Source organism: Neomonachus schauinslandi, chromosome 5 (assembly GCF_002201575.2).
Source record: "Neomonachus schauinslandi chromosome 5, ASM220157v2, whole genome shotgun sequence".
NCBI classification, from domain to species: domain Eukaryota; kingdom Metazoa; phylum Chordata; class Mammalia; order Carnivora; family Phocidae; genus Neomonachus; species Neomonachus schauinslandi.
Genome location: NC_058407.1, coordinates 15,695,912 through 15,715,273, shown reverse-complemented (window position 1 = coordinate 15,715,273; position 19,362 = coordinate 15,695,912). Strand labels below are relative to the sequence as shown.

Sequence of the window (19,362 nt, the reverse complement as noted above, 5' to 3'; positions counted from 1 at the left end):
TGTGTGTGTATAAGGATTGTATTTGTGACAGATGTAGGTAAGGGGATTGGCAGTGGACCTGGAGGTCATAAGAGTTTGAAAATAATCTGAACCCTATAAATCCCATCATGTCTAGCTAGTACAGTGCCTTGTACCCTGTGGTTCCTCTAGTGTGTGATGATGAAATAATGAGCACAGCTGATCCCCACATCTATAGGCCAGTTTTTTGCTCTATAAAATAGCCTACATGGTTTAAGACTTTATACCTTTGTCAGTTCCATTTCTTGGCCAGATATGATAAAATTCAAGGCTGGAAAGGAATTCCATAAAGGTACTTTGGCCCATGACTGACTCATTTAAATATTGGGGCACATAATTTCTTTAAAGTGATCATATATCATAAGCATTAAGGCCTGAGGCATGAGATTAAAAATGTTCAATGAAGCTTTCTATGTGAGAGCAGAGGTGAAAGAGGGGATGAAATTTGCCTCCCTTTCCACCTCCTCTTTCCTTCTTTGAATTGGAAAAAAAATAAGCCCCCGCAACTTAAGTGGGAGATTAGAATGGGGACTGTGTGGTTAAGCAACTCCAGTGGGTCTCATACAATTGCGTTCGCCCTAGCTACAGCATACAGCTCATGTATAATAACGCAGCCTCCTCCAGAAGAAGGGAGAAAGGATTGATTGGCTTAAGCTTAAACTAACCAAAGGAAATAATATTTCAAGTTTCAGTTTTGTTTTGACTTTTCTAATCCCCTTTAGTTCCTTAATTGGAACCAGGCACTGATTAATCTTCTACTGCCATCCCTCCCCACCCCCCCCCACCCCACCCCAGTCACATTTAACAAGGTACATTGCCGTTTTGCTTATACATTCTATCAGAATCTAAAATTTACATTTAATTGTTTCCCCATTTCTTCCTTATCTATTATATTTATATATATATATATTTGCCAGCCATTGTGCAGTATTTGGGACATGGCTTTCTTAATAAATGCAGGTTCCAAATATGGGAATAGTTCCCTTTAACCCAGAGATTATTTTTAGACTTACTAAAGCTGGGATGGGCTGACTGAGAAGTAATATGTAATTTTTTTCCCTATGAATAAGTTACTCTGCTTACAAAAATATCAGCAACTGTGATCACACCCACCTTTATGATAAGTTAGTCAAGGACATGTTTTTCAGGTATGTTTCAGAAGCATCCAATTTGTAAAGCATTGTGAGATCTATTGTAGGTACAAAAGTGTAAAGATCTTAATTGTTTATATCAGAAAATCTTTTAGATCTGTGCTGTCCAGTACAGTAACCACAAGCCATATAGGACTACTGAGCACTTGAAATGCGGTTAGTCTGAATTGGGATGTCCTATAAGGGTTAAATACTCAGGCTTTCAAAAACTCAGTATAAAAAGAGAAATATAAAATATCTCAATTGTTTAATATGGATTTTATGTTGAAATAATATTTTTAATATACTGGGTTAGCAAAATATATGAAAATCAATTTTACCTATCTTTTTCAATGTGGCTACTAGAACAGTTAATATTACGTCTGTGGCTTGTATTTGTAGCTTACATTATATTTACGTGTGGCAGCACTATTCTGCATTGTTAAAATACACTGTAAGGTTGCCTGGAAGTTCAGTTAAGGGAACTTGGATCTGGTTAAATTAATATACCCTTAAAGTAGCAAGGGAGGATTAATTTGAGAAACTTGATATTGTGTATCTTTAGGTTATAGAGGGCCCTTCCACTGGCTAGACACCTCTAAGTAGGATGTCATATGACCTTTGTATTGCTTGTTGGTAGTCACTGTTCTTTAACCTCAGTAGTAGGAATGACTACTTTGAGCTCTTAGTTTAAGCACTAGCTGAAATGGCTTCTATCTGTTAGAGAAACATCAAGTTAGAATAATGTCCCCTGTCTGTTTACAGGTGCTCTTAGTTACCTTCCTTCAACTTTTAAGTCTTTCTAATTGGGGAAAGCATGTAAGAACTTCTATTTCTCCTGCTTTATTCAACAGTGTCAGTTGGCATGCTGATCTCTTATTAATATTTATTTTGCTAATTTAGACAACAGGATAGAAAAATTCTGTAGAAAAATTACCAAGAAATAAGAATACTTTCACTTTAGTTTTAGGATAAAACTAAATTTGATTCTTTAGCACTGTCCCTAACCTCTTTCTACATATTTTTTTAACCATGCTGTTTAATGTGAGGTAGGTAACAAATTTTTAGAAGCTTTGCATGTGATCTTCTAACAGAAACAAGGATAAAAGACTCATATTTATATAGTGCTTTCAAGTTTAAAAAGCACTTCCATATACATATGATCTCTAATGATCGGTGAAGCAGCCCTCTGAATTAGATAGGGCAAGGAGTGTTTCACTGAAGAATAAATGGGACCAATCATTAAGTGACTGACCCAAGATCAGGCATATCTTGGTTAATGACATAGTCAGGACTCAGTTCTCAGTCTTAAGACTCCAGATCTTACGTTATTTTGAAAAAATGACCAACAGCTCTCAAAAAATGTGTCAGTCTGATTTTAAAAAAGATGTTCTAAATTTTAAGAAAATGCAAAGCATGAAGACAGACGGTAAGCGTATTTACCGGAGAAGAGAATTAAGATTTGGAAGACATGCATTCCTGCTTTTTCATTCCATAGTTGAGGTCTTCTCAAAGATCAGGTGAGGTGCTAAAATAAATAGTTTATATCAAACACACACATACACACACACACACACACACACCTTTATATGAAGGAAACCAGTAAAATTGCTATGACTCTGTGTTAATATGAGTTATTTTAATTATTTTAAAAAGAATGATTACAGGTATTCTAACAAATTCTTATATTTAATGCAATCACATTAAGAAAATCTAACTTTAAAAAGGCTTCCCAGTGGCACTATTTAGGCAACTGCCAATTACCTTTATAAAGTAGAAAGTAGTCCAAAGTAGTGGACAATATGCCATATCCATTTGTCATGGAAATATTTTTATGCTACATATTTACCTTCCTAATTGTACCCAGTCCCAAAGCACAATGGTGAGGTCTGAGGGAAGATCTCAGAATTGTTTTGAAAGAGGCAGCCTGAAGACCTCAAATTTGCTACGGAAAAGCCGCCATACCCCTCCAAATGTACTGGGTTAGTGGCTTAGTGAAAGATCAGTGTACCCAGTCAGCACTAGGAAGCCATTAGATGGGAAATCATGAAAGATGAAGGATCAGGGTCCAAGCCCAAAGGACATTCTTGCCCAGCATGTAACTGAACATGTTAAGCAATGGCCAAAGTTATAATATTTTTCTATGAGAAAAAGGGGTTCTAAACACTTGTAAGCATATCAACAAGTTATTAGGTAGTCCACTGTACTTCGGTCGATTATGGACTGTTCCAGTGATGCTGAAATCTTGAAATAAGATGCCCTCTCAGACTTGGAATTAGAGCAGATTACAGAGCTGCTTTCTCCGGGCTAGCACAGGCTCCATTCTAGCAGGCATTTTTGGAAAAGCTCTGTGTTCATTAAAAATGTTTTATTTATTTACCAGTTTCTCATCCTATCTTTCAGATGTATGAAATGGCTAATTTAAAATGTGAGGGTTCTTTTTTTCCAAGCCAACCTTACATTAAGAGCAGGAATCCCTGTGCCACAGAAATGGTTCCCAATTATCCCGTCTTGGGTTTTGTTATACATTGTACAGAAGTCAACAAAACAAGTATGTAACAGAACCTGCCTAAATAGCAGCCGCCCTCATTAGAAACAGAGAATTAATCAGGGGGCGATTGAAGGAAGCAGTGCCTCACAGGTTTCCCCCTTTCTTCTTTTCTAATCATAGAACAAAATATATTACATAAAAGGATCGGAACTATTATGCAGTACTCAATTAGAGGGAGGTGAATAGGTCTCTAACATGCTGTTTTATCAAAAGAGCAGACTGGTGTTTGCATGACTGTTGTTTCATTACAGACCCTGTCATTAATTCCATGTGTCAATACTGCCCTGTAGTACACAGAGCAGACAAGAAAGAAGAGCCCTTGAAAACAAGGGAATGATTTTTGAGTCGTTATCAAGCTAAGTGGCAAGCGGGAAGCTGAAACTCGTATAGGTAAATTCGAAGGGACTCTTGGGAGATCTGCAAGTGGGAAACAAGAATGCATTTTACCAACTGCTTAATTATGTCCTGTTTTTCAACAAGTACACTTGAATTGAATGCTTTGTTTGTATTGCACAAAAACATGTGCTGTGGGCAAGAGTATTCTCTTGCTTCCAGGTCAAGTAAGGTGTTTTATACACATATACATCTGGCCTATTCTATAATGTGCGATTGGGTATGTTAGTACTGAGCCCCAATATTGCACTGTCATTTCTGGGGGAAAGACTTACTTACATAGGAACCAGAAGCCCTAAGAAATGGAACCTTCTCTAAGGTTCTGAGAAATTATGTAAGCCCAGGCATCCCAGAGGACCACCCTTACAGGGAAATGGTGGCTCAGGAAAATGTTAAAATATATCTGGGGGAAGAAAAAAAAATTTTTAAATATGGTATAAATCCCATAATCTTCCCCCCCCCCCCCACCAAATCTTTAAGAAAGTATTTTTTGGTTTCCATTAGCAGTCCCAAGGGTTAGGCTGGGGCAAAATAGGGTTTCCTTTCTTGGACGTGCTTTATCTATGTCCTCGTGCCTGGCCAAGCCCTTATAGATTATGGTTCCTTATCGTTTAGTAAGATCAAATTTCTAAATGATGTTTCGTTCCAGTTGAACATTCTTGGAGGCTTATCTCTTCCCTGGCCAGATGCCTGATCAGATGAGAAGCCCGCCATGATACTGTCACAGTGCCTAGAATGGGCTCTTTATCCAGTAGACATCACTGTACTTTTTGATGATAACGAGGGCAGTCTTAACTTGTGTTAAGGCCTGTGTATAGCATTAAAGGTAAGTATGAAGGAGTTGTTGCTATGTGAATATCTTAATCCTGATGCACATTTCAATATACAGTATCTCCGTTTAACCATGATGTACATATTATCTGACACCTAGCCATCCTTTTTAGATGTGACCTTCATATATTTAGGGCCAGTAACTCTTCATGAAATGGCCTGCTTAGTGAGGGCCATGACTGAATTTAGATCCTTCCTTGTAACACTTGCCATTGCTTTGATTTACTTTTGTAATCATTCTAATCATCTGCCAGTAGTTTTGCAGAAAGGATTTCCGGTCTTGGTGTCGGTCAGTTACAGGTAGGATGCTATGTTTGACTCTTAGTTTTAGAATATATATCTTGATTAGAAACAAAGGCTTAGCAGTATTGAGTTTTAGTGTCTTAAAAACCTAGCAGCTTTTTAAATAGAACAAAATTACTTAGTAGCCTAATATTTAGACTCTTAGAATAGAATCTTGGGGATCATCTTGTCCAACCCCTTCATTTTATAGATGGGTAGACTCAAGACCTGAGAAGGAAATGACTTGCCCAAGGACACCCAGCAAGTTAGAGGAAGATCTGAGACTAGAATCTAGACCTCCCGATGCCCCAGTATGTAAGAAACTGAGTCTACACCAGTTAGTGGTTGGGAATTCCAGGCTGTGTGGTACAAAGGGGGCCTGACTTCTGCTGCACTGTCAGAATGTCTAATGACATTGACTCATCAGGGAAATAATAATTAAAATAATATAAGGATTCTTGACAAATGGTTCTCTACCATTCTCCATTTATGCCATGACCAATGTATTATAGCTTCTTAATAAGCATTTACTGAGCACTTACTGTATGTCCCCAGCCTATACTAGATACTGCAGATCACAGTTAGATAAGACATGGACTCTGCCCTCAAGTTGCTCACAGTCTAGCAGAGAACAAGAAATCCTTGGAAAGCATTATGCAGAATTTCCTGTAGAAGGCTAATATCTTTCCTAACTTTGTAGATCTTGATGATGAAAATGAATTTTCTACCCAAAGATCTAGCTTTTCTCTTGATCATGGTTTATTTATTAGGAGTCCCATAAAACACTATACATTCCCTTTCTGTGAAAGTACAAGATAACATCAAGTGCAACTCAGTTTAGTCCATAAACACTTACACAGGATCTGCTGTTGGCAAGGCGTTGTGCTAGACACATAGGGGTATGAAAATTGAATACTTATAGCATAGAACATTTTCTTTTTCATGTCAGGGCAATACTGTTTCATAGCTTTCAAACTTTGTAATGAGAGTTATTTTTAATAAATATTTAGATGAAATAGAAGACAAAAATACCTCTGTAACTATAATCCAGACTTGTCAGCCTAGGATTTCAAAGTCTCCATTCAGATCCTCTTTTGTACCCCAGATCTGTTTTGAGCTTTCTTTTTCCTTTACCTCAGCCAAACCAGCCTGCTTGCCAATCTCTGCACACAACTAACTCTTGCTTCTGCGCCTTTGCTTGACTAATTCTTCTGCTCCTAGGATGCCTTTCTCCCCATGAATCCATGTCCATCCCTGCCATTACAGTCTGGCCCTGAGTCTGTCTTCTGCAAGGAGCCTGTGATCAGCATCCCCACCTCCTCCTGTGTTCCTCCCACATGTGCCTAACCCAGATGATGGTGGAATAACATTTCTGTGGTATTCGTTAATGCTTCCCATTCTCTGTCCACATCTTGCTGATCTAGATATCTAGATATAACATCTTATTAAATGAAACAGTGTAGTATAACCAGGTCATTCATCAGACCTTTTAGGAGTGAGTCTCTATATCAAAGATTTCATTTGGGTATTTGTGGGCCGTTAGTTGCATGATAGAGAGGAAGATTAGAAACGTTGAGATGGGAATGTGACAAGTAAGGCTGGAGTCTAGCAGAAAGAACAGTCACATAGCTGTGGGAGATCCTCTCTTGTTCCACTCCCAAACAGGACAAGAAATTCCTTTAAACATGTTTTAATTACAATAAGAGTATATTGATGAACTGTCAAGCTAGGGAAAGCAGGGCTCTGCCTGTTAATCATCTCAAGCTTGTTGATCTGCTGTTCTGTAATTCTTTTAATATTGTTTAATGTGTGTGTGTTTTATCTTCTGAACTGACTAAAAGCTTCTTGAGGACAGGGACCATGTCTTTTGCTTCTGCATATTCATCCCCCCCACTTACTCCCAGAGTGCCCTGCGCAGCTTGGGAAAGCCTCCCATAAGCACATAAAGACAGGAAATGCAACTTGCTGTTCCACCTACATTCCAGCCAGTACACTGCAGTTTATATGTATAGTGACCTTTTGCCTTAATGACAGCTCAGTGAGGTGGGTATTTCTATCCCAGTTCTACAGATAAGGAAATTGAAGTTCAGAGAGTTCCAGGTCTTACTGTTAGTGACTGGTGGACCCAGGATTAGAACCTAGGTCTGTCCGACTCCAAAACCTGTGTGTGCCTTTCACTGTACCACAATAATAATAACTAATATTTAGGACTCGTTTGCAGTTCATAGAACTCTATGACCTACATCATTGTTGTTATTGCCACCACCACTGGTTCTGTTATGGTTACTCCTCACATCATCACTAGGAATTAGGTAGAACTAGTATTAGCATTATCCCCATTTCACAGACAGGGAAACTGAGACTCAGACTTGCCCAAGATCACACAACTGGTAAGTGAATAGCCAAGGCTCCAAACAGACTTCCTAACTCCAGATATTTTTGTTTTTGTACACTGTATCACATTGCTATCTTAATTCATTTGCACAAATGCATAATTATATGGCCAGTTAGCACGATACCTCTCCTACAGAGGTGTCCATAAGTCCAGGCATCCTGTGGAGCCCTCAGAGAGTGATACAAAGGACCCAAAAAATAAATGCTTGAGAAGAATAGTTCACAGGTGAGAATTAAAATATGGGCCCCTTTATCCCATAGACAAGTTCCTATAATTTGGCCATGGGACTTCTGTAATGTTCTTAATTATTTCCATCATGAAATTGGAGTAGGGATGAAACCAATGGACTTGATTTGAAAATATTCCTCCTAGATTTGGAGAAGGTGATAGCTACTTTGTACAGCTGGGAGCTAGCCCAGCATCATCCTGTTGTCACAGAGGTGGAGTCATGTTGGTAGTGGGGCAGGGCGGGGGCCTATCCCCCCAGCGTCTCATCACCATCTCCGTAGAAGTCCTCTGGTCCCATCCAGGGTTCTGCTTCTATCTACCCCGACCCTTCGCTGCCTAGCCCATCTTACTGTACCCTCTTCCACAGGCCCCTTTAGACCTGTCAACTTTCTTATCCCTCAGTGTTTTATTTCTAGCAGGTTAGCCCCTTGTCCTTTTACGTCATTAGTAAGCAGTGTCCAGTATCAAAAAATCCTTTAGCACAAGCAGTTGGAACGAGGCAACTGTGTTGTAAAAATGTAGATATGGGGTATATATCAGTGCTAGAGGGAAGTTTTCATGGAAACAGGTTGTTTCTGGCTTTCACCTAAACATTTACCTGGTTTTCATGTAAGGGCCTCAAGCTCTTCATGTCCTGAGAGATGTCAGCATCTCCCCACCAAAATCTACTTCATCTGCTGTGTTCTTGCTCCAGTGAATTGTATCACCATCCTCTTGGTCATCTAAGCCGGAGGCCACAGGAACATTCTGCCCCTCCCCCAGTCTCTCCTTCAGCAGCCCTCTCCCCTTCCAGTGGGTCACAGCCCGAGTCCAGTAGCCTGTCTCCTGTCACACACACTGTACCATGACATCCTAATGACTGGTCTCTCTGCCACCAGGTTCTCCCTGGTCCAGTGCACCTTCCCCGTTGCTGCCAGAGACACTGCCTTATAAAATAGATGTGACATCCCTTACAGAGCAAAACCCAGACTTACCCGCTAGACCCCAAATTACCCTTGAGCCTTACCTCCTGCCACTCCTTCATTGAACCTCACTCCTGTGCAAACACTGGGCCCTTTCACAGCTTCCTGGGAGCACAGAGAAAGAAATGGACACAGTCCAAAAAGGGATACAAAACACACAAGTAGATGGGACCATACAGAGCCCGTTGGTCTCCTTTGCCTCAGATGCTCTGTGCCTTCTTTGCTCGGCCTTGGATACCTTATTTGTGATGCCACCCTTCCTCCCCCAGGCAGTCCGGTCTGTGCTTCATCTCTGGAGCTGCCAGTTCTTTGTTCGTGATTCTGGGACAGCATTTACCCCATTATGTTTGGAGTTATTTTTCATATATGTTTCACCTGCTCCTCAAGGACCGTTGTGCCCACTCTTCCTTTCCCTGCCTAGTGTATGGCCTAGCTTCTGGCATGGAGGAGCTGAACAGACACTGAACAGCTGAATACAGTGTGCTCCTGCAGTGCAGTTAGAGCAGTTAATCCAGAGGTGGTACACCACCAAGAGCGCTAGCCTGGGATGCAGGAAACCTGTGTCCCAGGTCCAGCTTGCCACTAGGTGTGTGACCTTGGGTAAGTCACTCAGTCTCATTTAGTAAACAAGGGGGTTGGACTAAATGATCTCTGAGGCCCCTTCAAGTTCTATGATTCTGACCCCATTTCTTGGACCAGGAACCACATCTCCTCCTTTATAACTCAGGAGCCTCAACATAGCCAGGCAGCCATCCCATTACTCAAATAGTCCTCTGGTGCTAGCCGAAGCTGCTCGATTCGGCTCCTGCTGGCTGAGCCAGGGACCACTGAGCTGTTCTAACCCCTCCCCAGGGGTTTCACTGCGCCTCTCACACCTCACACTGCTGTGCAGCCGGCCCTCCCCAGAAGGGAGCCCTTCTTTGTGCTGGCCTCTGGGACAACAGCAAGGAGGCAGAGGGAAAGCAGTTTTAGTGTCCCCTCCACTCCAGATCCCGCCAGCATTACAGCTGCTGCCGTGGGGCTTCCTGGTTATAGACATGTTCTCAGTGGGTGGTGCCCATTTCCTTGAGAAATAAATTTTAAGCAGCTCATGTGCCTCTTTGAGGCTACTCTTAAAGTACACTGCTGACATTTTGGGGGTGGGAAGAGGACTAGAGTTAGCAACTCAACAGGTACATTTGCCATAATCTCCATGTAATAAATAAGAGCCTATGAAAAGATTAAATAAATCTTTCCTAATGCTTTTTGATTGACTTAATCAATAATTAATCATCTTTAGATGAGGCTGTAACTTGTGGAGTAGATATAATTGGATTAGCTGAAAAGAGGCAGTTGGGGAGCTTTGAAGAGATTAAAATGGCTGTCAATCCCATAATTAAACTGCCACAAACAAAAGCAATGGTGTTTAAAAAAGGAAAAAAAAAGAAGGAAAGAGAGAGAGAAGGAAATAAAAGGGAGGGAGAAAGTTGGGGAAGTCCAGTTGACTTGGACTGAATCGAGAAGTACTTATGTATCGCTAGAGGTTGGAGAGGCAAAATCAAATCTGACATTTATTCCACTGAACGAAATCCATAAGTATCAAATCAGCCACTTGATTATATGCCTGGCCCACTGGGACCCGTGAAATTTTGGCAGCTTCAACTTCACTAAAACAACGAATCCACAAAAGGAAAAAAAGTTAATTATTAAAAACAGAAGAGACCTGCTCCTTGTCCTGAGCCCATTTAGACCTTGACTTTTCATACTTTTAATTGGCTTAGTAGGTTTGGCCTGTGTGAATGAAGTCTTTTATCTCCCTCTTTTTCTTTCCATGCCCCTTTCATCTTTCCTGTTACAAACACACAGAGAGCTTGAGGAAAAATACTTTGGTTTTTAAAGACTTCTTTTTAAAAGGATGTGGATTTGGGCGGGGGGAGGGGTGTGTGTGTGATGCTGGTGAATACTTTTTTTCTCTCTCTTTTATCTCTTTTTCCAGGGAGGAGTTGCTTAAACCAATGGGACTAAAACCTGATGGGACAATAACGCCTTTGGAGGAAGCACTCAACCAGTACTCTGTCATCGAAGAGACCAGCTCTGACACAGACTAAAAGCGTCACCTGCCCAACTCTCAATATTGCTTTTATCAGCATCTTTTCTCTGTAGCTCCAGGGGAGTCTTTTCTCTAAAACATTTATGCCCTTGCTTTGGCTAGAAACACATTAACTGGTTTACTCGTTGAGAATCCAGCATATTTAAGAGGTGATCCTGTGTTTTCGCGATACCGAGGCGTTCGTACAGAGCTGCAGTTAGATGGAGTGGCAGGGGCTAACCACAGAAGAAGAGGAATTCCATTTCATTGGGATGGAACTGAAGGACTTCATCCTATAAAGCAGCCCTGGTTGAATCTGGCCGTTCTGTTTGCCAAGGTTCTTAGAAGATGTAGTCGTGGCCTTCCTCTCTCGCCTGTGAAAGCTGCCCCCTTCTGAAATCTCTCCAGCGGACGGAGCCATGTGAGAAACAGAACGAGCCGCTAAATAAGGGCTGAGGCAAGTGACTTGTTAGATCAGGACTGACTACATGGAAGCCAAGCAGCTGCTCCATAAACCTAGTCCCACTCTTCAATTTTGTACAAATATGTGGAAATGCACAAACACGCACACACACAGCCCCAGACTTGCAAACTGATTACATTCTAAAAGTTTGTAGGTCCCTTATCGAGAACTTCAGAATACATTCCTCCCTCTAAAGGGTTATAAATGATGGTTTAGTTCTGAGGCAGCTACAGATGCCTATTTATTCTCTTACGTACCTTAACACTAGTACCATAGAACTGAACCCCCATCTGTATCATTGCATGGGAGCATGCATTCTGAGGTCTAACTCGGGGTGCCAGGAACACACGTCCTCCAACCCAGCAGAGAGGATGGGGACTCCCGGAGTGCTGGGAGTTCTCTCATGGCCTCTGCTGGGGGTGGAGGGGGTCAGCAGCCCCCATTTGTACATATAGGTCATTCATAGGTCACAGGTTGTACATTGGGACTGTGTGTGCGCTTGTGTGTGTGTTTGACCTTTCTACCATATGTGATCAGTTTAATGGTAACTTTATTTATTTAAAAAAAAAGAAACACAGTTACTGTTAAACTGATTAAGGCTGTTTATTTTTACTTTTAGAATTGGTCATATGAAGAAGTAGAATATGGATCCTGCAATAGACAGTGGGCCTAGTTAATCAGTGGCTAAAGCTGAAAGGGGTTGGTTTCCTTGTATATATGTCTGCATGGATGTATGTACATGTACGTACATGCATACATATATACACATAGATAATGTGCTTAACCACTGCCTTTTAAAACTTTAAATTAAATAAAACATTGGGGTTGATTCAATTTAGCCATCTTTGTGTGTTTCTTTACAGATACATGGGGCAAACAGTATTTCAGAGTTTATGCTTTTTTTGAAGTGTTTTCACATCTGTTATCTCACTTACCATAATACCCCTTCTAAGGATAGGTAAAGTACGTGGAGTACTGGTGGAAAATGTCATTTATCCAGAGATCCCTTCTCTGACAAAACAACAGTTCAAGGATGCAGTTTTTAAAGGCCTTTGAGCTGCCAAAGAAGTCACTAGAGTTTCTTGCAATTTACTCATAGGAGAGATCCTCAAGAATCTCTCCTTTTACCTCTTTACTAAAATTTGCATACATTTTAACAGATTTTTTAATGGGCTTGAAAGCCAGATAACTCAAAACAAAAACAAAGAACAAAACGGCAGAGGAGGTGGCTGCTCAATAGAAGGCAGGTCTACCGAAAACCGCTGAAGGCCCCGCTAAAAACCGGATAGGAGGGCAGGGAGGAGGAGGAAATCTACACCAGGCCTCACAAGTCTGGGCCAGTCTGTTTCCCAAAGGACACTGGTGGACCCAGAAAGATCTGTACCAACAGCATGGCCCATAGACAAATTCTCAGAGAGAGGATCCGGACTTGATTTTACAAAACTGAGTAAGTCCAAAATACTCCAGAATAAAAGGCTAGGAAGAACACAATATACTTCAGGATTTTCATCCAGATAGTTGGAGAAGTGGTGGGTGACCCATGTTTTAACAGTAAATGAAATGAAACTCGGCAATTCATAAATTTAGATTGTGTGAAAAAAGTTTAGAAAAAGTATTTTTGTTACTTCATCCTACAAATGCATTTTTAAAGTATTTTTATAATTTCTACAAGCAAATAGCTTTGGCAGGAGTGTTGGCTTACCTACATGAAGACAGGTTTACCGAAGTAGCATCTTGCCAGCTGTGCACAGTGTATGAACAGTCCTGCTTAAGTAGCTGTGCTCTACTGCTTTCAAGGAGTGTGTTTCACTCTGCGTTTCCCTGCACTGGGCACTAAGTACTAGGCTTTGTTTTTGAAGAGAGCATTTGCAGGGGGAGAGGAAGGACCTCATTTTGCCCCTGGAAAGAAAACTAACGTCTGCTCAGTCCTTAGTATGTGCTGGGCTTTTCATGTCTCTTATCGCAAGTAACCTCATCGCATCTCCTGTTAGAGACCGTCCCCGCAGGCTTCAGTTTCCCAGTGTCACTGCAAACAGGAGTCCAAGTCTGGCTGGCCTGACTCCCAACACCTCCCTCCCTCCCCTCACCACCCTGACTACCTGGGGCCTCCTAGGATTCTGGAGTGCTGCAGGCGGGCATTCTCAGGCCATTTTAAGCAATAACCATTTCAGCAGAACCAGTTTAAGGCACCTTATAAGCAGGGAGGTGACCTGGAGCGGATCTGTGAGTGGAAGACTTGCGCAGGACCGGATTTCAAACAAGGACCTGGAATCCTTGAGGTCAGAGACCAGGGCTGCAGGCTTGCCCTAGACAGATGCCTGCCGCGACGGCCCACGGCAGGGAGGAGCATACGGATGGGCCGCGTGTCCGCAGCCCTCCTGCCCTCCAACGCAGGGCATGCAAGTACCACCACAAGGCACTTGAGTACAGCTGACAGACATTCGGGGCCCCCTTCCCACACCCGTGGTCCTGGGAGGCGGGCAGATGGGTTCTCTCCCCTCCTTTATAAATGGGGACACCTCCTGCGGCAGTGCAGGTACTGAGTAGCTCCTCAACACCGCATCAGTCTCACTGCCTCCCGATACTAGGTGTCTGGTGTCATGGTGTCACCGGTACGGACCTGTCCCCCACCCCCGCCATTATGAAAGTAATATATGAATATATGCTCATTATGAAAAGTTTGGAAAATGCAGAAAGCTAAAGTCACCCAAATCCCACCACCAAGATAATCACTGTTAATGTTTTAGTGTATTTCTGTCCTGTATTTTTTCTACGCATATAGAATTTATTTTATTACAAGACTGGGATCATACTGTATTTACAGATTTGTATCCTGCTTTCTTCTTTAATATATTGTGAGCATTTTCCCATGTCAATAAATATTCTTCAAAAGGTAATGGCTATATGATAATTCCATTATGTGGATTGTAGACAGCGCTAGTTGCCTACCCAGGATTATTCCTCCATCCACTATTCGTGGCCCTCCCCAGCAAGAAAGCTGCCTGGGACCTTCCTGGGAGGCAGCATGAGCTTTGTCGGCACTGAAGAGCAACAGGACGTAGGAATGGCTCCAAAAGGGCAGATTTGCTCTGCCGTACAGCACCCATCTTTGGAAGCCTCAGCAGCACAAATCATGATGCGCTTAGATTAAGTGCCCAGAGAATTCTATAGTTTTTGTCAAGAAGAGGAATTTGGCAGTGGCAAGGTATCTAGAGGACTTTTAGAAGTCTGTAAGTGAAGGGGAAAATGTCAATGTTTCCTGCTCTAGAGTCCAGTTATGGACATGCATTTCTTGGCAACACTCTTCACAGCGATCCCAGAGGAAGGAGGGCACACAAGGATCGGGAGACACGGGTTCTTTCAAGAGAAGGGAACACCTGGCAGAACTACTGGCTATGTGGTGAGCACGATGTGGAATAAGAACAAATGAATGGTGTTCTAGGAACCTATCACATGGGTGAGGGAGAGAGAGATTTTTATCAGCCATCCTGAGAAGGCTGGAGAAAATGAGGTTTCCACGGAAGACAAGCAGCACTATGCTGAGCTCTGCCCCAGGTCTTCAAGAAGCAGCAGAGCAGCCTTTCTGAAAGGGGAGGGGGTGGAGAGAGGCCTACACCCCAGTGTCCTCAATCAAGCTTTGCATATAGTCAGCCAGCTCTCATGTGCATTTAGAATGGTGCTCTTATGTAGCATCCTCAGGGGAGAAAAGAGTCACTTGGTCATTTTGAGCTTTGTGGTTCACATGAACCATGGTTGAGAAAGGCTGTCCTAAAGATTCTCATCCAAGGCTTCTGGAGTCAGATTTATGTTTTCTTTTAATGCAATGCAGTGAAGATCCTGGGCCAAAGACTCCAACTGTATCCCCGCTCTCACAGACTACCTTTTCTGCATTGACCATAATGTCAGCTGTGCATATTTATGGAGCAATCACTGCACCAGGTTACTGTGCTAAGCACTTTCCGTACACTAATTTCATCTTCATGACAGTCTTAGGAAGAACTATTATAACAATCTCCATTATTCAGATGAGAAAACGAAGGCATAAAGAGATCAAGTACTGTGTACAAGCACACAGCCACTAAGTAGCAAAAGTTGAACCTGAGCCTGTCTGATGTCCATGGAAATACTAAGCTATGTGTTGCTTTTGCAATCAGACGAAATGAAGTCTTATTGGGGAGAAAAAAAATGTCAAAAGAGACTGAAATGGGAAAAAACAATTGGGAAAATAATTTTAACAGGTTTTTTCTTGTTCCACTTCCATGGCTTTATAATAACATTGAATCTTATTCAGGAGCTAGTCTCCAACAGACCTGTACTCATAAGCATACCAATCCACATCAGTTTGTTCAGTAAACATTTATCAGGCATCTGCTATGTACCGGGCACTGTCTGCGGTGCTCGGAGATAGAAACGTGACTAACCGTTCCTTTCCCCACAGTGCCCACGTGGCGAGAAGTCCCTCACCAAAGCCTGCACCAAAGTGCTTACAGGATGCCGGGAAAAGGTATGGCTATCATGGACCAGGAGGCTTGTGGGGGTCATAGGTGACATCTGAGCTGAGCATGAACTTGTCATGTGTAGGAGAAAGACTGTTCTAGCCAGAAGAACTGGTTCAAACAAAAGCTCATAAGCAAAAGGCACAAGACACATTTGCAGAACACGAGCAGTTAAGTGGGACAGAAACAAAGGTATCCCAGCTGTCCTGCTGGGACACGGGAGCAGCAGTGTTTCCAGCAAGGACACAATGAGAAACACCTGCAGTACAGAGTGCGGACTGGAGAAGAACAGACCTGAAGAGAGGCCAGACAGACCGACTGTCGCCATCAGTGCCTGTGAGGGTGAGCGGGGCCTGGACTGCAGCAGCGGCAGCAGGTGTAGAAGAGTGCGAGGGGGTCAAGAGGTACTTAGGAGCTGGAGTAAATCCAGTGGGGTCTTGGAGAAAGGCAGGAAAGCGCTCATTTCAAATCAGATGAGAAGGACTTTGGGGAGAAGGTAATCTAAAGCAGTGGCTGCCAACCTGTGAAGGAAGCATCTTTGGGTCTGGGAATAGGCAGCTGGAGCGACGAGTTATTTCAAGGAATCTACAAATCCCTATGGTCCCCAAGCATCATTTATACACCGAAAAAACAACGTCTTAGACTTGCAGGCACTCCCATTTTACAAATATTGTATATATACATTTTGATGTGATAAATAAAAGTTCATTCATAAGCATTACTGAATTCATTATATCCTTTTGCCCATCTATCTGTGTTGGCTAGATTTTCTCAGTCAAAATACTGCTAATAAAACAGCTATCGTGTGGAATGGACACCCACAAAATTCTCGTAACTGAAAAGACTTAGAATCCTTAGCAACAAGTAACAGAAACTCAAACTAGCTTAGTAGTGGAAGAACATTAGGGTATTTTTCCGTTAAAGGAAGGAGCCATGAACAACCAAGCTGTGGAGAGAATGGAGATGAAGTGAGGTCTCAGTTACAACCAACATCCGAGTCTTGTTATAGTGCAGGAGCAGACAAAGGAATTTATAAAATCCTTTTTTCACAGTAAGTGACTTTTAAGCCTATTATTTTGTCTTCAAAGTGAAAAAAACCTCAACATGAATTTCCTTCTTTCCTGCTGTAACAATTCTAATTCCCTCCTTCTCTACCCTCTACCTCAAGATAGATAAGTTCACTGGGAATAAAGTCAAACTCTGGAAAGAAAAATACATATTGAAAAATTTTAAAAACCACTGCCTCATTTTACTCAAAACAAAGACCCTTGAAAATAAAAACCTGACTGTTTAATGTCTGATTTCTAGGTGGTTAAGAGTTACTCCTGTGGTGTTATAATGAACCCATTCTCATACCAAAAGCACAGTAAGCAATGGAAATTAATGAAGTAAATGTCATACTAAAAGTTTATGGGAGCCATAGAAGGTTACCAACCATTCAAGTCAAAAAAAGAATCCATATAAGCCAAAGAACATAGTCAGAAAGTACATTTCTAAGCATGTATGTGCAGTAAGTTCAAAATTACTCTAATTGCAGACACTTCTGGTTAAACAAAGCACTTTGAACACCTGCATTTACCTTGACTGCCTTTGGAAACCCATGAAAATGGAAGTAAAAGGATGTTTTTCAGGAAGGCTTAAGCCCAGTAGGACAGTGAGAAGGAAGAAGAGGACAAGTGGAAAAGAGCCACTCACAAAATTTTAGAAACTGGAAATTAGATGAACCAGGGATAACTGACGTAGAAAGAAGATACCAGATATCAAAAAATTAAAGCCTGCAAGAGTAAGGGAATCCAAAAGCAAGAGGATACATGCTAGAACCAGCTTACAGAAGCTCACCAGAGCAGACTGTCAAATTTTTAGGAAATTTACAAGCTGGTTAAAAAGAACCATCATTAAAAATTATGTAAACCTCTGGGGCGCCTGGGTGGCTCAGTTGTTAAGCGTCTGCCTTCGGCTCAGGTCATGATCCCAGGGTCCTGGGATCGAGCCCCGCATCAGGCTCCCTGCTCCAGCTTCTCCCTCTCCCGCCCCCCCTGCTTGGGTTCCCTCTCTGTCAAATAAAATCTTTAAAAAAAAAAAAATTACGTAAACCTCAAATTATATTTAATAAAACAAAGTGAACAGCTGTTCAAAAGTCTTCACCTCCCTCTTATGTTACTAGGTCTTATTATCTACACTCTTGAAGTCATTCCACATCTACTGTGTCTAGACGGTGGAACACTGGTGTCCGATTGTGCATTTCTTCCCAAGTCCGTGTTCAGTGATGTCACGACGATAGCTTAAGTTCAGTTATGGTGGGAGGACTTACACCATGGCAAGGAGCCAACACTGCACACTAGGGCTTTCCTCCCCCGCAGGCCAATGAAACAGTTACGAGCACATACTTGTGATAAACCCTGCAGAACCCCAGAGGGTATAGGAACCAGAGATGCAGGGTACTTCTGAGAATAAGGGTGTGGGTAGGGCTTAAGACTGGCAATCAGTCCGGCTCCTCTCCCCCACCCACCCCTACATAACACAACCAGGGGGTTGCTATTCTAGCTCCCAGGATAGGTTAATTCAAAGGGCTCAGAAGACAGGGGTACTTTGCTGTAAACAGGAGGATCAGATAAAAGACCTCCCAGTCAACTCCAAGGACACTGGCAGCTAGGACTCCCGCGGCTGAAGAAATGGACCCAAAAGAAGGATCCAGAGAGACTGAAGGTTAGGGATCTTCAGTGAATGGCCAGGTCCTGGCCCTTCCACACTCAGTAAAGCCACCACTTCTTCCTTCCTTCCTGCATCAAACCTGCATTAAATACATACTAATGTGTGCCAAGCACTGCTTCAGGTGCAGCAGACACACAGTGAACAAAATAAAGAACCCTGACTGCATGGACCGGGCCTCACACAAATACAGCATCATGGTAAACCTGACCCAGCATACCCTATGTGCTGCCATGTCAGGGGACCCTACGGCCCACGGAAAGGAAAGCCGAGGAAGGCCCAGGTGGAAGTTTCACACAGGGCGTCAGGGAAGACCTCTGTGGTAGAGGGTTATGTGAGCAGAAACCTGAAAGAGGTGAATAAGCCAAGGGAACCCCCAGGGGATCGTCCCTCCAGGCAGCGGGAACAGCAATTGCGAAGCCGCAAAGCAACAACAGAGCCGATGTACCTGGGGAACTGATGGGAGCCCAGGGGGCCAGGAGGGAGACAGGGGAGAGTCGGAGAGACCGCGAGGCCAGAGCTCGGAGCCTTCCAGGATGCACAGAAACTCGCGCGGAGCCTGGAGCTGGGCGGTCACGGCCTCGCTCTGCAATATGAAGGGACAGCAAGGGTCAATAGAGATTGGAGGAAACCCTCACATGAAAAACAGACCAAAACAAACAGAAAAGTGGGGAGCCAAAGAATACTCCTACAAAACTATGATTAATTATCATTACAGATTTCAGCTCCATTATCAGAATAGAGATTAAGCAATAACCAAAAATAAATAGATCCAGAACAGAAGACAATAAGGTAGAATCAACTGATGAGCAAGTAAGCGTGGTAGCCAGACGCTC

At 42.6% G+C, this 19,362-nt stretch overlaps 1 protein-coding gene across 4 annotated transcripts in view; it reads left to right on the top strand.

Moving 5' to 3' along the window:
• RIC8B (RIC8 guanine nucleotide exchange factor B) overlaps positions 1-12,153 on the top strand; it is a 98,464-nt gene extending 86,311 nt beyond the window's left edge. For all 4 annotated transcript variants that reach the window (XM_044915829.1, XM_021687601.1, XM_044915830.1 and 1 more), the window contains one exon: positions 10,766-12,153. In XM_044915829.1, coding sequence (XP_044771764.1) covers positions 10,766-10,877 — 112 coding nt within the window. In that variant the 3' untranslated portion in view covers positions 10,878-12,153. The remainder of the gene's footprint in view (positions 1-10,765) is intronic.
• Positions 12,154-19,362: the final 7,209 nt, after the last annotated feature.